This window comes from Parus major, chromosome 5 (genome assembly GCF_001522545.3).
Source record: "Parus major isolate Abel chromosome 5, Parus_major1.1, whole genome shotgun sequence".
NCBI classification, from domain to species: domain Eukaryota; kingdom Metazoa; phylum Chordata; class Aves; order Passeriformes; family Paridae; genus Parus; species Parus major.
The window spans coordinates 41,548,897-41,567,937 of record NC_031774.1 but is presented as its reverse complement, the minus strand read 5'-3'; the positions used below and the strand labels follow the sequence as shown (position 1 = coordinate 41,567,937).

Here is a 19,041-nt window from a genome sequence, read left to right as displayed (position 1 = left end):
ATGATCCCAGCCAGGTGCCTGGCCACCAGCATCCAGCCTGCCAGAGCTCCACTAATGGACATCCTTAACAGGAATGAGAGCAATGGCCTGAGGAGACAGCAACAGCTGACAGGAAAGCGTAATTATCATCCTCAAGGCTTTGAAATCTCATTAAGATCAGATTGAAAGGGTGCTCCTCATTTCACTGAAAAGAGAGAAATGCTATCTTCACAGTGCTTCCTAGTCATTCCTTGTCAGAAAAGATGTGGTCCTTACAAATCCTACATTCTCTGAGAGCAGCTGAGTGACAAAAAAACCACCACAGAGCGTGCTCTAAAGCACAGGCTCAGGACCTTGGCTTGAGTTTTAAGGAACTTGAATATTTGAGCCTCGGATCTCTCTGGAGCAGGCCAGAAGACAGTCCTGTACTCCTACCAGAGAAAAGCATCGTGCTTTGGCACAGAAAAATATAAGTTTTTTGGCCATGTACAGGGACAAGCAACATTTTCATAGAGATAAAAGAGGATCTTCTCTTGACTGTTAAGTAAATGCTTCTTAAGGGCAGATGAACAGGTTTTTCCCCCCCTGTATCATTTAGATTAAGCCTTCTGGGAAATATAAAGATCTAAGGGTATCTAGGCTTGTCTGCAATAAGATGAATAGGGGGAAATTTCTGTCCCTGAACCTGTAATAGTTTCTTTCGCATTACATAAAATACAAGGGGGTTTTGGATCCACAGCTGTCATTGCCATCACTTAGAATAATTCCTTACATATACATTGTGTCTACAGCTGGTGTTTATAAGCTACCTCACTCAGAACAGGTCCAGTGACAGCTCCTGTTTTTTAAATGAAATTTTATATCAAAATTCCAAAAGAAATCACTTTTGGAAGGGGGGCACAAAGTGTTAGCCAGCCTGCTCAGTGAATGTTTCAAGCCAGCCTGGAAAATCCTGAAGGGAGCAAAGTTAGGGAATCACCTTCACATTGTCTTTTTTTCAAAGAGACACAAGTGTTCAGATGCAGATCATATGTGCATGAGATTCAGGTCTTAGATTCAACCATCAGTCAGAGTTAAGTGGCAATAAGACCTTGCCAAATGGTTCTCACATGATATTTAACCTCAAAGAGGACATGGTTTTCAGTCTCTGAGTACACCAAAAACAAAGGCTTCTAAAGGACACTATGTAGAGTACTGCCTCTGATTCAGGACCAAGACCAAAGTAGTATTCTCTAGATATGGGATTTGATTCTGACTCATATGAAATCTAAAAACTTCTGATTTGCAGGGAAATATTCCGTGCTGCCCTTGTCTTGGCTATTGCACAGCAGGTTCACAGTGATGTGTATCATATCTCACAGCTGCAGCAGTGAGTCCAGTAACCTTTACATTACTAGACCATGGCACTGAGGGTGATGGAAGGCCAAATTTGGCAGAAACTCAAGAGCTTTAAAAGCTACACATTATCAGAGCAACAAAAAGAAGACTGTGCTGGGTTAGGTCATTTAATTTTCAGCCTGCTGTAAAAGGGATCAAGCAAGGCAGTAGGCAGCGACCTGTCAACAGAACAGGATGAAGCAATTTCAAATGAGCCTAATTTTAAAAAAAACCCCAACATTAAGCTTTAAAAAAATCTGAAGCCACACACTAGAAATCACAAGCAATATGATCTGGATCTTTTCTCTCTACAATGTACATATTTAAATACCAGCTCTTGGCGTGTGGCCAGAATTCTCACTTGGCTGGTGGAGTGTAAAGGCAAACATATCTGCTCAGCCAAGCCAGCACTACTGGATTTTGATAAGCCGGCTCAGATTGCTTTAGTGCTCCAGAGCAGAATGGGCTGAGTGAGTGCTTTGATACAGGCTGTATTGCAGACACTGGATGCACTGAGAATGCAGACAATAAGATAGATAAACAAAATGAGAAGCCTCATAAACCTGCTACTTTTCCTTCTTATTATGATGGAATGAGTTAAGTTTATGCAAAAAGGACCTGCATATTCCTCCTCCTTCTGGCAATTCTGTACACCAGCACCTCTGAGAGCAGGAAAACTCAAAATCTGGAAGTGCAGATTTCATCAGCAAGGACCATCTGGGAGACTTATTTTTACATATAATCAAGCTAACTTTTGTTCTCAATGTCATAGTAATTCCCTAGAAAAGAATCAGATTTCAGTGGCTTATGTGGGCCACCTTCCTATGCAAGAAGAGTAGGGTGCAATGAAAATACTGGGTGAAATTTGCAAGAACATCTAGTAGTTTAGGAGAGAACCTTCAGCAGATTTTCAGTGAATCATATTATTTTATACAGCAGATATTCAAACGTCTGTAGGCACTTATATCTGCCAACTGTAATGCTTAGCAGGATTTTCAAAAGCAAGTAATTTTTACAAATCCAGTTTGTACCTGTTTGTAGCATTAGATTTCTAACTGTGTCAGGAATGAGGTATTTTTAGTCTGGAAATGTTGCTGTACAGCACTATGAAATTTCATGCTAAACATGCTGCTTTACCAAATTTCTACTCAAACTTTGATTTTTCCACTGGCAGCACTAGCTGAAAATATTGCTGTTACAATTGCTGCTGAAATTATTGTGATTTTTGAAACAGAAATTTACAAGAGGAGGAGTCTGATAAAGACATAATTTTGTCCTTTAATTTAAATACATGGCAATCAGAATATAAATTAAAAAATAAAGTCTTCACATGTTAGTGAAGCTTTAATGAAGTGACTTCATTTATTTGCATAGTTGCAGTACCTTTGTCCTTGTAACATGGTCCTATTAATCTCATGCCTCACTTTTATTACAATCACTGTGCTGGCATTTCATTACTACCTTTATTTAAACTCTCAGTACACCCATTGTTTATACTTCAAAATCTAGTAATATTTGCTTTTCTTACAGATGTGGAGTAGAAAAATCCATGGAAATCTGTGAAAAAAAGAGCTGGGAAGTAGGCTGAGCTATTTGTTACCAAGAGTCTGTGTCACTGCCTTCACTGCCATCACAGGGATGTCAAGAGTTTGGGGTGGAAGTTCCCAGCTACAATACAATGCCAGTCTCAGGTTACAACAGGACCAAGTTCTACTAAAAATGCAGGTACACCATGGTGAATTGAAAAGAAATGTGAAAGCACTAGCCTTGGGTGAATTTTTATGTTATTATTGTATTACTGAAATGGCTTCAGGAAATTAGAAACAGAACATTTATAATACTTTCTTGGTATTTTTTGTAAGGAAAAAAAAAACCAACAATCATCCCAAATAAAACAAAACAAAAACAAACAAAACAAAGCCAAACAAAAGAACCCCCTCAAACTATTTATATGTTTCACTTTTAAAGACAAAATTCTAACCAAGCTTTCTCTTTTTCTTTTAAATGTACACAGAAATTCGATGATGTCTGTTCTCTATTATAGAAATGCTTAACTCATGGCAAGCCTCAAAAAAGAAGACTTGAAAAAGCCTGTAAGAAATAAAATAGACTGCAGTTGCCTGCTGGATACCACATAATATATCTCACCAGAAAGAAAAGCCATCAATTTATCAAAATGTATCTGAAAGGGAGAAGTTGAGTCAGTTCCACAAGGCCAGTCCTTCTGACTCTTTAATGGATACATTTTGAAGCATCACTGCAGATAACAAGGCAAGAATTACTACTAATTTTGTTGTGTTAAAACTATCTTTTGGCACTCCCCAATTTCTTTGGGGTCACAGGAAACAAAATTAGTATAAACACATTACCATGTTAACTGTGCTCAAAATCCCATGGACAAATGTATCCCTTAACATCCATCTTCACAGTAATTAGGAAAGATTAAACATTGCTAATAACTGATTTTTATTTCACTTTTGTTTCTCTTCTGTTTTCAAATGTTCACCCTCTCCACTTCATAAATCTTCATTATTTGTCACATTCCATATTGATTTTTTCCTACTGTGTTAGTAAAGTAACATCTAGAAATATGTGAAATATTAATTAGCTGGAATCACTTTCAGAAAGTTTGCCTTTCCATGCGAACAACTTTATATGAACCAAACAGTGACTAGATATCAGTGTTTTGCTGTTGCCAAGTCCATGGGATCTGATGCTTGGCTGTATAGTTTCTTATTTTATATACAGTGTATATATACATGAGTGTATATATATATACATATACACACACATATATACATATATAATTATATATGTATACATTCACACACATATAAAATATATGTATGCATTGTTTTTTGCAAATGAAATCAGAAAGCAAGCAAAACACAACTGACCTGACTTACCTGTACTGGGCTCACAGTCAATGAAATCTTCATCATCACTGGAACATTCAGCTGATGAAACGATGTCATCTGTTGTCTGGCATGCAAAACAAAGGAATAAAAGAAAACAAGAGTAAGATATTTGAAAGTCAAGAAGCTATTACTCAGGCAGCTAAATATCCAAGGGGGAAAAAACAGGTTTCACAATTGTAACTTTTAAAATATTTAAGTTGTACCAAGCACCCCGTATATGCCTGTGTAAATGTGTCCTCCACTGAACTGCAGTCTCCTGTCAGAGAGAAAGTGCTTATCCTCTGCTGTTGAATATTTCAAGTGTGCACAGGTGCTGTGCACCTGCCTGGCTGTTCAGGGCAGCAAGTGGATCACACTGATGCTGTTGAACGAAGTACAGTGGGCTACAGAGCCTGCTTGTCTGGCAAACTGCTCTCCAACAGCCACTGCAGATGGGTCTGCTGGGAGGAGGCTGGGCTCCTCTCTAAATACCAGTACCATGCAGGGGCAGTCAGAAGGCACCTCCTGAGAGACTTACCATGTTCACACTGAACATGCTTTCTGCAAAGAAAAATTTACAAGATAGACCCAGGTAACACACATCACTCAGCCAGCCAGCAGTACTCATTGCTGTGTCTGATGCACCACTCTGAGGCAGACATAATTCCGGCTCTGTTAATGCACCTCTTGGGTTGGGAATCTGGTGTTTACCCAGACGGTAAATATCACTTGTTGCATGATGAGGAACTGCTGCATGTGTCAGGCACGCCCAACATGCAACCTCACCTCCTTGCTTAGCAAGTGACCAGCAATGTGGATGCACTAGGTTGACCAGCTGTAAAGACTGATTCTGAAAGGGTTAAACCAAACTGTGACCATTCACAACCATTACAGGTTTCATCACAGTCCTTTGCATTTCCAGCTGATGATGCTTTCTTTTTTTTTTAATTTTAATTTTTAATATTTTTTCTTTCTGTGTGTGTACGGCTCTAATTAATGAGCAGCATGTACTGCAGCATGTTAGAGAGACGTGTACTGGTGTCTCTTCCCAGCAGCATCTCCTGCCTGTAATTGCTGCAATTAGTTGAATTAGTAATGCAGACCATTAGGGAGAGCCCGTGGCAGCCTCTGGACACAGGTTGTAATGTTCCTGTGCACAATACAAAATTACCCCAGCTCAGCAGCATTGGCTCAACCACGGCTTCCGATGAAACTGTCTCCCTTAACAGCTCTTCCTTGCAGAGAGCTGCCTGTTCTGCTGAGCAGCAGGATCAGCAGGATGACTCCTGAAACAAAACAACTGAAATGCTCCTCACCAGGCAGGAAGCACTGCTGAACTCAGGAGCAGGACAGCTGCACTTCAGTACTCTAGGTGAATATTTCTGGGAATCGCACATCTCAATAAGACTTTCAAATCCTTATTCCTGAAAAAGACCCTCCAGCTTTAAATAAGGTTTCCTTTACATTCTTATGTAAACATGTCTCTAACATGTTCCCTCTTCCCTTTTACAAAAGAGTCCTGAGGGCTCTGACTTGAGCCTCCTGTGCTCCCAGCACTATGAATTACCTCTGACCTCTGCCAGAAGTTCCTTGCTCTCCCCCTCTCTGTATTTGAGCTAAGGGAAGAAAAAGAGAACAAAGTCAATCAGAAAGATCCGATTGAACCTAATGTTCCTTCAGTCTTGATTTCAGTGGCTTAGATTGAGCCAAGAAAGGAAAACAGGGTAGGTCAGTTGAGAGTATTTGCAAAAAAAACCCAGTCATGAAGTATTTTATCTGTCACTCAGTCATACCCAGCATGGTCATTCAGCAATGTTTTGTGGAATGCTATCTTGCAGTAGTTTCATGCTCAAATACTTTCATTAAATACTTTTACAATCTTGCTTCCATGGGGAGTCAAGATTAAAAATAACTGAAGGTAATATGTTCCCGCCTTACATGTCAAGGTCATTTTTTTAACATCTTCTTTCAGTCATCAAAAGTGGAAGAATTCTGTTGAAATCCCGGTGACTTATCTTAAGACAAGCTGGCTTTAAAATTTTGTCTGCTCAGTGAGGGGACAAGAAAGGAGGAATGCACAAAATAGAAATCTACTTTTTTCAATTCTTCTGGTCCTGGCACATATATTTTAGAATGTATTATTTATCCCCAGAAATTTTATAACTTATACAGTGATCACATCCTCTAACAGTGAAATGCATCTGTCTCTGGGTAAAAAGATATTAGTTTTTAATTGCACCGATGTAATTTAGCACAATTTAGTAAACAAGGGTATACTGCTAGAAATTTCTAAGCAGGGGAAATGTAGTTAGTGAAACTTGAGATTTATAATGTAGTTGTCTAAGGGTAAGGATGGCACTACAAATAAAGAATAAATTAAGGATAGAACTGTGAATAAAGAAGAAACTATCCATCACTACTACCTTGCTCAGGCAGTGTTAAAACCCTGGCAATTGATTTCCAGGTTAAATTTAGACCAAGTGGATTTTGTTCTGAGTTGAAGATCTGACAATTCACACTTCTCATAGAAAAAGAGTGATTATTTTCTCCAGTAGGAAATAAACATAAAAATTATAACAATGTGTAGTTGTCTCTTATCAGCTGCTATACCTATTTGATTACCCACTTGTTCAGATCTAAAGGCTTCATGCAACATTAATGTGGAATCAAATCCAATTGAATTGACAATGTGATTTAGTATTTGTAAAGAATTGTAAAGAATAAGGAGCTCCTTTATAACAATTTTTTTTTCTTGCATATTAGGGGCATCATATGAAACCAGGAAGGTAACAAGGCCTTTTTTTTTTTTTTTTAACTGGACACCTCCTTGCAACAGGACAGTGGTAGATAATAAAAGTTTAGAACATTTTTGGATCAGCCAAATTGAAGGTCAAAACATCCTTCCAGATCTATTAATTACCCTATATCTAGTTTGGTAAATCCCTGTACCAAAACCTGAAAAGTCATGAAGCCTGGCCCTTGTTCTTCTTCTTGTCCAATTTCCCATCTCATAAGCAGCTTAAGGCAGTACATGCAACATATTTATGCTGCACTCTGGTATGTGTACTAGATTTCCTGCTATAAAATCCTCTTGCAGCTTGTGTCGGTTCTGAACAAAGGACACAGTAAACCAGACTCAGACAAAATGCAAATGTGTGATGTGCAATACTCACCAACCCTGTCAACTCCAACCTCTATTTGCACTTTTTCATGATTGGTTCCACACATGATTTTATCAATTAACCTCCATCTTTTCTCCCCATCTCTACTACAATGCTATTTCACCAGATATTCTATTTTTTTTTTTCTTTGTGATTGCTCCTTATCCCATCCTGTTGATTTTGTATGTATAAAAATGAAAGTTAGAAAAAGAAATAAAACCTCCAGAAGTGGTGTTAGATTTAAGTCAAGGTCATTAATGAGATCTCTAGAAACCACAGAAGAGATAAGTATACTAATCTGTCCTGCCATTTCCTATCTTATATTTTTAATCTCGGTACTTTCCATCACAATTCATCACTAACTGATTTTCTAGTCCCACCACATATTGGTTTTCCATTCACCTTCCGCTTAGATACCAACATCTGAATCATCCCGAAGGAATAAAGCTATTTCAGTGAGAAAGAACAGCAAATTCCTGACCACAGGAACAGGGTCAAGGAAACATCCTGACGACCATTACTTCTTGTCACAGGAATCGGTACCTTTCAAGACCCTCCCTGAGAATTTTCACTGGATGTTTATTAAACTTGCTGCTTCCACAAGACAGGAGAGGCTGGTGAGCAGAGACCCTGGAAATCTCTCCACGAGCATGATTTCTTCACATCAGAAACAGCTCACTGTGAGGCAGTAAGCAAAAACACCATCCCATTTCTGGTCCCTTTTCCCCATTTTTGAAATGGTTCTCATTATACTCACCCACTGGCCCCAGGGGATGTAAGTGGATTAATGCTTTAGTGTCTGCCCAGTGGTCTAGGGATAGTAAAACCTAAACATTCTTATGTGCAGGCAAAAGGATAGTAATGAAACTTCTCCATATGCTGTGATGGAAATGATGTTTGTGTTTCCACTGGAAAGAACATGAGAGAGAAAATATTTTTCCCTTCCCTCTATTAGCTCAATTCTATATTAAAAATAATAAGTCACACAATACTATTTTAAAATATGTATTTCATTTTTAAAGAATCCCAGCTTTGAAATTACTTGGCCTGTATTAAAGGCCATAAAACTAAAGATAGGTATTATAATAACTTTCAATAAAATTTCTCTCTGGCAGGAACCCTTTTTATTCCTTCCTCTGAAAGATTTTTTATGGCATTTATATTATTATTTTTTCTCTCCCTCTCTCTAGTGTTTAATGAAATTGCTTTGGAATAAAACTAGGGTAGGAGAAAGTGCTAAACTCTGAGTCCACCCCAGAGGATTTATGGGCATATTTACCTTCAAATTCTTTCAATTTCACTGAATTGGCTTCCCATTCCTTTCCATGAATTATTAGTCCTGTAATCACCTCCTCCTAATTATTCACTCTAAGGGCCTCTTCAATCTTGACACGGTGATGGTTCTACAGTCTTTGTTCATTACACTGTATGTTCTGGTGTGGGATATATAGTGCAAGGAAATTTGGCATGGTGCGGCAAGACCTTCTCAAGATGACTCCGTTCCTGTCCAATCTTTAAATTGCCCAAAGCCCTAATTTATGTATCAGATCCATAACCCTTGCTCCTTTGTTCTAGACAAAATGGCAGGTGCTGAATCTTCCTTTTCCCAATTGGAAGGTTTTTTTGACACCTTGCTCTTTGGGTACACAACTATTTGAGAAAGATTAAGCATGTTGGATAAAATAAGCTCTGTCACAAAACAGCTTTATGAAATTATAAAAAACGCACCCAGGAATGATGGAGTTCTCCCTTCTAGAGGGAGAGAAAAGACAAGGACCCATAAATTCAACCCCCAGACAAATTCCTGCAGAATTACACTCTTGGCAGTTGCTTCCTTTGGTAAAGGAGGATTCAATTTTCCTACTTGCCTATTTCTTGAAATTCTTCTGCACACTATACATATTACTTCCAATTCAACACCATTATTTGAAAAGCAACACTTAATGCTTTGTTGTGAGAGAAGTGTAAATCTATTTGCCACCAAGGAACCACAATTTACAGTACTTCTTGAAATACGACCATCATGAAATGCTAGGCACAAATATCTTCCCAAGAGTGGAGAAATACAGTTGTATTAACCTGGGCACTGCATTTGCCTTTCACACCTAAAATGTAGAGCTGAAAGTCAACAAACTTTTCCTAAATACAAGTACTTGGCTCCCTCCATTCCTTCCATACTGCTGTATTTTCTATAGGTCTCAAATTTATTATGGAATATGGACTAAATATTTTCTTCTATACAGGGAGTATAAATGCTCACTTTGGAACAGGAAGAAGTTAGTGATATTGTTCAGTCTTCTAGAAACCAAGATATTTCTTGGCAAAGAACAGGCTCAAGGCATTTCCTGTTTTGCCAAAAGAACATAGCAGATGAAGTGTCTGTCTCATTAGGTGCCATTTCTAACTTGAATACCTCCACCTTTTGTACTTCGGTAACTGGGCTTTTTAAAGAACTTTTTATATTCTGTTCACACTATTCAATTAAATGAGAATCCTTCATCTGTCCTTTCTACACATTACATTTGTTTCTCACTTTTTAATTAATCTTTATTTGCAAAATACCCTTGAGGTCACTACAGTATAGCAGACCTGAGAGACTCAGGCTGGACAAACTCAAACTACTACATACAGATAGAACTAATCTGCATACAAATGAGAAAATATTACAAATGTTGCAAAAATCACAATGAGGTATTACAAAAGAAGCTGCAATCTGGGACTGTATAAAGTTTTAAGGAGAGTCTTGGGTCTCCTGTCTTTTGCTAAAGTGTATTAATCTTCTCCATCTCATTACCAGATGGAACAACATGCAATTTCTTATCATGGGACAGACACAGCCACAAATATGTGCAAGCCCTTTGCACCCCCAGATACTAAGCTGAGGTTATGTCTGCCTCTGCAGAGGCAATGCATCAAAGAACATGAAACTAATAATTTTTCTTCATTTAGCTCATTTGAGGTAAATACAAAAACAAGAGGACCAAATCCTTTGTTTGTTTAAATTGGCATTGATTTCAACCAGACTGCAACAACTTTGCAGCAAGAGAGAACGGCTCATTACATTAAGTTTTGGACAATTCAATGGCAAAAGATTAGAAGTAATTTTAGTCAATTTAGAGAAGAACCACTGAAAAGAGGAAAGAACTTGAGAGATGCATGAATCAGACAGGCTTAGTAAAACTAAACATCAGAACTTGACTTAACAAGGACTTAAGATAAATTTTTACATTTACAGGTGTCACAAAGGACATCAGGAAGAATGATGAACTACTTAGAGTGCTTCGAAAAAAGATAAAATTAAGGGGAAAAAATGTTATTTTCACCAAGAAAAATCTAAGTAGTGATCTTTACCAACTGTGGAGAAGTCTCAGAGAAATACCAGAAACCATTAGCACTGAGGTCAAGCAGTTGCCTAAACCATCCAGGTATGAATACCATTAGTGTATATGCTCTAATGGGGAAGAGCTTGCTCCATATATCTTCAGTCCAATCTAATTCACTCCAAATCAAGTCCATATTTGCATCCTCTCCATCACTATGTAATATAAACACATTACACATTTCTCTCTGACATTGCAAAGCAGGCAGTGAAGCCATCCAGCACAGCCTTTCAGTTAGCTGTGCTCAGAGCCAGAACCACAGAATATTCTGAGCTGGAAGGGACCCACGTGGATCATCAAAGTCCAACTCCTGGCCCTGCACAGCACAGCCCCAAGGATCACACCATGTGCCCAAGAGTAGTGTCCAAATACTTCTTGAACTCTGACAGGCTTGGTGCTGTGATCACTTCCCTGGGGAGCCTGTTCCAGTGCCCAGCTACTCTCTGGGTGAGAAACATCTTCCTGACAGCCAATCTAAACCTCCCCTGACACAACTTCAGGCCATTCCCTTGGGTCCTGTCACTGGGGCTGGTGTGTTACCTACCAAGAGGCAGGTAGGTAACCAGTAGGCACGTATCCTTCAGCAGTAGCCCAGCAAAAGTTCATCTGGCTGCATGTTCCTGGCTGGATATAAAAGCTGATTTGCTGTCAAATTATAGCATTAAATAGGGATCATGAGAGAGCTACCCCTCAACAAAATCAGCCATTTGTCCACTACTATGGCAGACAACAGATTAAGGAACTAGGCAGTTAAGTAAGAGAAAGCAAAAAATAATCTTCCCAATTGTATGTCAATCTAGATTCATGGGCAGTCATGATTAAAAAGAGCTTTGAAAGCTTGAATTACTCCTTTGAAAGCCAAAAGCCTGTCTCACTAAAATCAATAGTTCATTAGGACTGTAAAGTCTGACTATTCTGGACCAGGTTTGATGCCAAATTTCAGAGACTTTGTTCTGTGCCAGAGCTGTGGAAAGTCAACAGGGAAAAATCATGCTTCTGCCTTTTGTCTCTGTCTGCTGGCAGTGGGAATGGTGATGATGTGAGGCAGTGTGAGCAGAGAGAGAAAGCAAAGGGAGGGCAAAGATGGGAGAAAGGAAAGTGGAGAGGATTAATTCATCTGTTGTTCAAGGCACCCTGACAGGGGAAAGAGAAGTATTGAACCACAGCAGCTTAACCCAACTTCAATGTACCTTCCCAAAAGCATAAGGAATGTAATTCTACATGGTGTTCTGCTGATAAGCAAATCCTCCTAAATCCTTTCAATTTATTTCTTGGCCTGAAGAAATTACATATTATTTAGGAACTAAATAAATAAATAAAATTTCATTTCCATGAATCTAGATTGGTTGTTTATTGATTACATATGCCCACAGAACCACTTGCTTTTCTATTTCTTTCCTTTCCTAACAGAACAGGCTCTTTTTGTCTTGACCTAGGAAAACATCAACTGGAAAGTCTTTTCCAGACTGTTCAATATAACTATCAAGATTTGCAAGAGCTTTGAACTGGGCTGTAAAATAGCATTTATTGCTTTTAATACAAAAGATACAGCTTTGGTGTGAGAGGACACTTTCTCCCCTCTTAACAAACAATTTCTCCTTTCCATGTGAATTTTGCTACTTCCAATAAGTGCCTTGAAGATGAAAGTGGTGTGTCTATGCACTGAAGACAGAGCCTCTTGGAATAACCACACAGGAAGAATATTCTCATTCAGTATACTTTTCGTCATTTGATGAAGGAGCTTGTGCTCCCCTATTATATATTTCTTATTGAAGGAAACTGCTACTTGAAACAGAAACCATCAGTCCTCTTTTATATAGTTATGCAGATGGTGGTGGTGCAGGTAAAAACTCCCTAAGAAAGGTACAGAAGGTATGCCCATCATGAACTAAAGTAACTAAAAAGCTAAAATTCAAGCCACTACAGCTGACCCCACAACAACTATCCACTCTAAAGTCAGTGAGAGCTGCTGCAAGGACAATTTGCTGAAATTCAAATACTGCTCAGGAATGTGACTTTCTGAATATTACAACAATCTACACAATGATGTTTCCCAATACTTGTCCAAAAGTTTTCAAATGGAAGACATTTCTTTTATGAAATGGTCTGAAAATAGAGTCAGAGTGTTTTCCCCTGTGCCATTATCCCACTCAGAAGAACCAACAACCAGCTGAACACATGGGGCAGCATAAACTTCAGCTTCCTGCTCTTCTCAGCATCTGCTTAAGCATGACACAGAGAGCAAAAACTGAAGAAAGATTCTTATAGATATGCAGGAAAAAGATGACTTATTGACAGAATTTAGCATCCTGCTGGTGTGGGCTCTAGTCCCTTAGGTACACATTCTAATTTATTATCTTAAACTGCCACTGAAATAATTTTATTAATATGCTGGGCTATGAAATACCCCTGCTGAAAAATGAAATGTTACATACTTGTTACACCAGCAGAAGGGCAGGGCAGATCACTGGGATGCAGTAACTTTTAAAATTGCCCCAATCCAAATTTCTAGGGGCATTGAATCAGAGCCCACATGTTACTAGATTTTATTTTCCTGATACTGTCATAAATTTGCTATCTGACATCAGCAAAATTGACCCCTTTCCTCATGCTTCTGTTTATATAGCCATACAACAGGGAGTAAACAGCTTCTCTGTTTGCTTGGCATACAATCAGAATTTTAGTAAACATTTTACATTCTCAAAGTAAAGCCTAAGTACAGAAAACTCCTTTACATTTAGTAAAGGGGAGCCTATGTTTCAGAAAGTTAGAGACTCAAATGATCTGAGATGAATCAGCTGCCCTTTGAAGACTCAGCCTCTAGTAAGAGTAAATGGGTTTTTCTTTGCGTGCTAGCTGGCACTTAATAACTGTGTCAGAAGAATATTTTTCATTTACACTTTGCTCCTTTGCTGGAAATCAATATGTCGTTTGCTGGCATTTTCCCCTGGACATCTTTATTTAGCTTGTCTTTTTTCCTCAGAGGGGAGGGAGTTGTATTTGATTTTGTTCTGTTATTGATTGGATCACTCTTAGCAAGAAATAAATAACTAAGCACAGCACAGTAGCTTTAATGACAATCTCTTAAGCCTCAAAATCTGCACACCGTGTTGCACTCCCCTCTAACACATGATTCAAAAGAAACAAACCTGTAAAGTACAGTTACTATGTAGAAAAGAGGTAGTCACACGTGCAATTTAACTGGCATTTCTGCTTATGTGATCACTTAATAACACCACACAAGTCTTGTTTCTATTAAAGCAGTTTGCTATATTGCACCTGCTGTTGGGATCTCATAATCTCTTGCAAATGAGACTTAATGAGAAATTAAAGGTACGGGAGATCTCCCAGCAGACACCGTTCCCTGGAGAAAACAGGAGCATGCTCACCCATCAAACACTGATGGCAATACAGCCTGATACCCGACCTACAGCAGGCAGAGGGACACCAGCCACAGCACCCCTGCCAGCATCCCAGGGAAGTGATGGGCAAGCCAGCCCTAGGGGAATCCTGCCAGCATCCCAGGGAAGTGATGGGCAAGCCAGCCCTAGGGGNCCTGCCAGCATCCCAGGGAAGTGATGGGCAAGCCAGCCCTAGGGGAATCCTGCCAGCATCCCAGGGAAGTGATGGGCAAGCCAGCCCTAGGGGCTGCACAGCAATTGCCCACCATCTTGCAATTGTTTTTTTTTTTTTTTTTTTTTTTCTAAAATGGGGAGTTCTTTGCCTCCTTCCCTTCTTCTCTCTTAATTTCTCTTGCTCATTATTACATTGGCCACTAACAGTTGGCACACACAACTGTAAAATTCATAAAGGAGAAAACACCCTAGTAGGGTCCAAACTGTGGCACTTAAAATCTAATGCGACAGGGTGTGTTATTCATAAAGTAACAATAAACATAATCACTCTGAATAAATGTGCCTTAAAACAACTTCTGCAATTATTATAAGTACCTCTGAGTGCAATAAGATAAACAACTATCTTTGAATAGTTGCATTAATGTGCTAGACTATTCTTGCCAGACAAATATTCCTCTTTCTCTCCAAACATTAACCCACACTTAGAAAATGGCATTTAAATACTGTTACTCACAGGATTCACACATTAGCTCACAAGGGGAAGGCAGTTCCCACACATTTAAGTGCAGAATAAACATAATGTAGAATAAATAAATGCAGAATAAATCCTGGCCCACTAGGTACCGATCAGCACCTAGAAATGCTCCCGGAATAACGTTAGAGTACAACATTTAACAAAGGAAAATAGCCACTAAATAACTATATGTAAGCACAAACACAGCATACCTTCTAAAAAAAGGCTATAAATGGTTTTAATTTATAAACAATAAGTTTATAAACACAACCATCACAAAAGTGGCTGTAGTAGAACTCATATTTCCCAGCAGCAGTGACAGCCTCTTAACCACAACTCCAAACTCCATCCATCCTCTCTTAAAATATGATGTAAATGATTGTCAGCACAAAGACATCTATTTACTCAACAAAACATATATATTACCATTAACCTATTAATATACTGACATTATCATGGTCAAATCTAATAAAAATTAATTTAAACAGTTCTAGACAATTTTTCACCCAGAAATAAAACTGCCTAATGTTTAAAAATCATGCTTTTCTATCATTAACATTTTTTTCCCCATTTCAAGTATGAGAAAACCTACACCTTTACTGAAGGGACAGGGCACTGAGTTCATGTCACATGTTAGAAAAAAACATGTAACAAAAGAGTAAACAGAGAAATAAAATCATTACCAACACCATCAGAAATCAAGGGGGAAACCTTAAGTTAGAGCCAGAAATTTGTCTAATCATAACTTTAACAAGGAAAGAGATCTATTCCCATCAAACATATATGCATCACCTTAAAAAATGTACTTGGTCCATCAAGTACCGATGAAACCAGGTAAACTTCAATCCCATGAGCTGTGGAACATGACAAATGGCTCCTGAACATTAAATCTGAAGTGAATTTCACTTAAATGGCACATGAAGTGGGTTGTTATGCAAGAAAAAAAGGCTGACTCCCATGCACAACAAACCTGATAAACACTTATAGCCGCTGGGTTTCTCAGCAGCCCCTGCCTAATCAGAACATTTGGCCTGTGAAGGATAAGAAGGCCATTTTCCTTGCTTCTTTATTTAGTTTTCTAGTGAGTTTGATTAACTGTCGTAAAGACAAATCAATCTTTTGTGTTTGTGTAAAATGAAAAAAGGAATAAAGTTAGCTTTAATGGCCTCACAGACACTCAGCTGGAATGCACTTACTAAGCAGAGACCTAGACAAAGGAATTCAGACTTTAAACACCATCAAGAACCCTCTGACATCATCTATACTTCTACCTGCTTTCAGGGAAAACAACAAACCCACTCCACACACAGTGAAGAGGCTTTCTTTTTCTCTGCAATTCTGTCTATAAAGGTGTCAAGTGTTACAAGGTTCTTCCTAGTGTCCTTCAGATTTCCAGGGTGTAATTTGGGAGATACTAGGAAACAAGTATCCAAAGCAACATCATCAGAAGGAGAGAGGATTTGAAGATCTAAATCCATAAGAATACTTTCACTGTCAGTAAACTTGCTTTTCAACTCAGTTTTGTGGCAATGTTGTATTTTTTACATCAATAACCTCTTGTAAGGACTGAAAGATGGCATGAAATTCATGCCCACTATGAAATGAAGAAGCTTCTGCCTAAAGAATTTTGAATGAGACACCAGTTGAAAACTGAACTCTGAGAAATTTTTCCTCTCATATATTCCAATTATAGTGTTGACAACAGTGGAAATCACAAAAGAAACAATGCCATTTTAGTGCAATGCCCATTAAAAGCCTTTAGTAATACAATAAAATACATACTCTTCCTGACTATGGACAGCCAAGTTTTAGTCCATGGAGGATTTAACCTTAGTCTTAGCAAGGCATGGAAAAGGAGAGCTTGACCAGGATGGAGCCAAAATGTAGCAAGAGTCTCCATATTCAAGATATTCCAGGCCCTGAATACACAGACAAAATAATATGCTTAGGTTTTTTGCTACATCAGTTTCTGCTTTTTCATAAGAATTAAAAAAGCAGAAAGAATCAGAACTTTTGTTCTAAGAATCCCATCTTCCATTACTATAACTACAGCAACGGCATTGGGATGATGGTATGTTTCTGGTCACTCCTGGGAGGAAACAAGTTAAGTTTCCCTTAAAATTCCCTTTTCAATGGTGCCATTATTTAAGCTTTAGTTGTACCAGCTAGAAACAAGACATAATGGCCAGTGAATGTAAAAGGGGGTGCCCCTGCATTTTTAGATATAGGCCCTACTCACACTAAAGAGATTACAGGCATTACAGACATGAGGGTATATCCAAGTTGGTAGAGCTGCTCCTTTTAGGTCCAGCAATGCTGACTGAAGAAGGCTTTCTGCCAGCAGAATTACACCACCTATGAGTGTTTCAAACTAAGCTGACCATAATAGGCATAGTTAAGCCCATATTAGGATTTTGACTGGCAACAGCAGGTAAAATCAAAGCACATTTCTGCACTGTGGGACACGCAGTGAAGTTGTCAGAACTCCAGAGTTTGGCACTGTATTCCTCTGGAATGCTTTAGGATGGCAAAAGTGTTTCTAAAGAACCCTGTAATTGGCTCCAATTATTAGCAGCTGTTATTAATTGTCTCACAGTTATTAGTAAGCATATAACTTAAATCAGGAATTTGCAAGTAAAACACTGCAAAGACTCACTGACTGCAGTCAGTGAGATTTCTTTTGATTCAGAAAACTCAGGTCAGAGGGGTCCATTACTTTCAGCAAGTCTAACTGCCCATTTTGCACAACTGTGGAATTGCACAGAAGATCTGAGTGCCAGGATGCCTCTGCCACTGATTTGCAATGACCCTTTACTGGGCTGTTTATGTGTCAGCACACCATGGCTTAATTTTTAAAATAATGAAGATACACATGTATCTCTTGGAAGCAAATGTTTATAAGTCGCTCTGACAGTACCTTGAGGACATATAAAGCATCTGAAAAAAGATTATAAAATTCCAAAATCGTTTGGGTTGGAAAAGATCTTTAAGATCACTGAGTCCAACCATTAGCCAATTCCATCACTAAACCACGTGCCTGAGTGCCACATCTATGCATCTTTTAAATACCTCCAGGGATGGTGAGTCAACCACTTCCCTGGGCAGCCTACCCTGATTGTATCCAGTTCTTAATATTTTGTGGGCAGAAAGACTCACACTGTCAAAATGGAACTCCCATATGGACTGTAACAAACTGTTATGCAGGGCTGAGGTAGGAGGGACATAAGAAACATTCTGCTCTCTTTAATGTTCCTGAAATGAAAAAAAAATATTGGAGGTGACTGTGCAGTTCCTACAAACTGAGGTTCCTGCAGACAAGAATTTCTTGCAAATTCTCCCCCTCAGTGGGAAAAGCCTGCAGTGCACATCTATAGATATAAATGGCAGCAGAGCCTAACACCAAAGGCAAATGACCCTCAGAAAAAGAGCCCTGCCATGGACCACAGGTACTCATCCCATCAGAACACAAAACTGCCTTCAGCACAGCTTCTCCAACAGGTGCAGAGGAAAGCTCTGTAACATCTCTACCAGGCAGCTTTGAATCTCAGGACCACATACGTGGTGGTACAAATTACCTGGCTGGTCCCAGGATATCCCTTTTGCCTAAGTCTCCCACTTACCCAGAATGTGCAATTGATCGAAACAAATGCTACAATCTGACACCATGGAGCTCTTGACAGCTGTCAACTCATTAAGTTCTATTCACTGGCTTCCCACCTCCTTGCCAAAGTATTACATAAATTGCATTTTAGCTGGCAGCCTTTTCCTTTGCCTGAAACCATTTTGTACTGAGCATATTTAAGTTCATTGTTTTTTTAAAAAATGAATTTATTCCCTTCCCTTTGGTAATTTGCCTTGCCTTGCAACAGTTTGAATGGGCTGCAGGATACTGTTTCATTATCAAGCTGCAACTGGAAATGAATATTTTATAGCAGCAGAACAGAGGTTTGGCTGTAAATGACTATATCCTAATTACACAAAACAAAAGGAAGACAGAAAGAAAAATGAATTTAATTAATGAAATATTGATGCAATTTACAGACAAAGGCCTTCCCATTTAGAAGGGAATTCCTGCATAGTGAATTTTATAAAGAGCTGGAGGTTCACTGCCTCCTTCTTGATTTATCTAGTTACATACCTCATATTTAATTTTTGCTT

The 19,041-nt window shown here is 38.8% G+C and overlaps 1 protein-coding gene across 14 annotated transcripts in view; it reads right to left on the bottom strand.

Annotated features, from left to right (window-relative positions):
• The window catches only part of NRXN3 (neurexin 3), a 964,547-nt gene that overhangs the window by 33,398 nt on the left and 912,108 nt on the right, over positions 1 to 19,041 (bottom strand). For 11 of the 14 annotated variants that reach the window (XM_033514971.1, XM_015631158.2, XM_033514969.1 and 8 more), the window contains one exon: positions 4,263 to 4,338. In XM_033514971.1, the coding sequence (XP_033370862.1) occupies positions 4,263 to 4,338 (76 nt within the window). Of the gene's footprint in view, positions 1 to 4,253; positions 4,339 to 19,041 lie in introns of all 14 variants that reach the window. The other 3 variants (XM_015631171.2, XM_015631163.1, XM_015631168.1) reach the window with 1 other exon arrangement.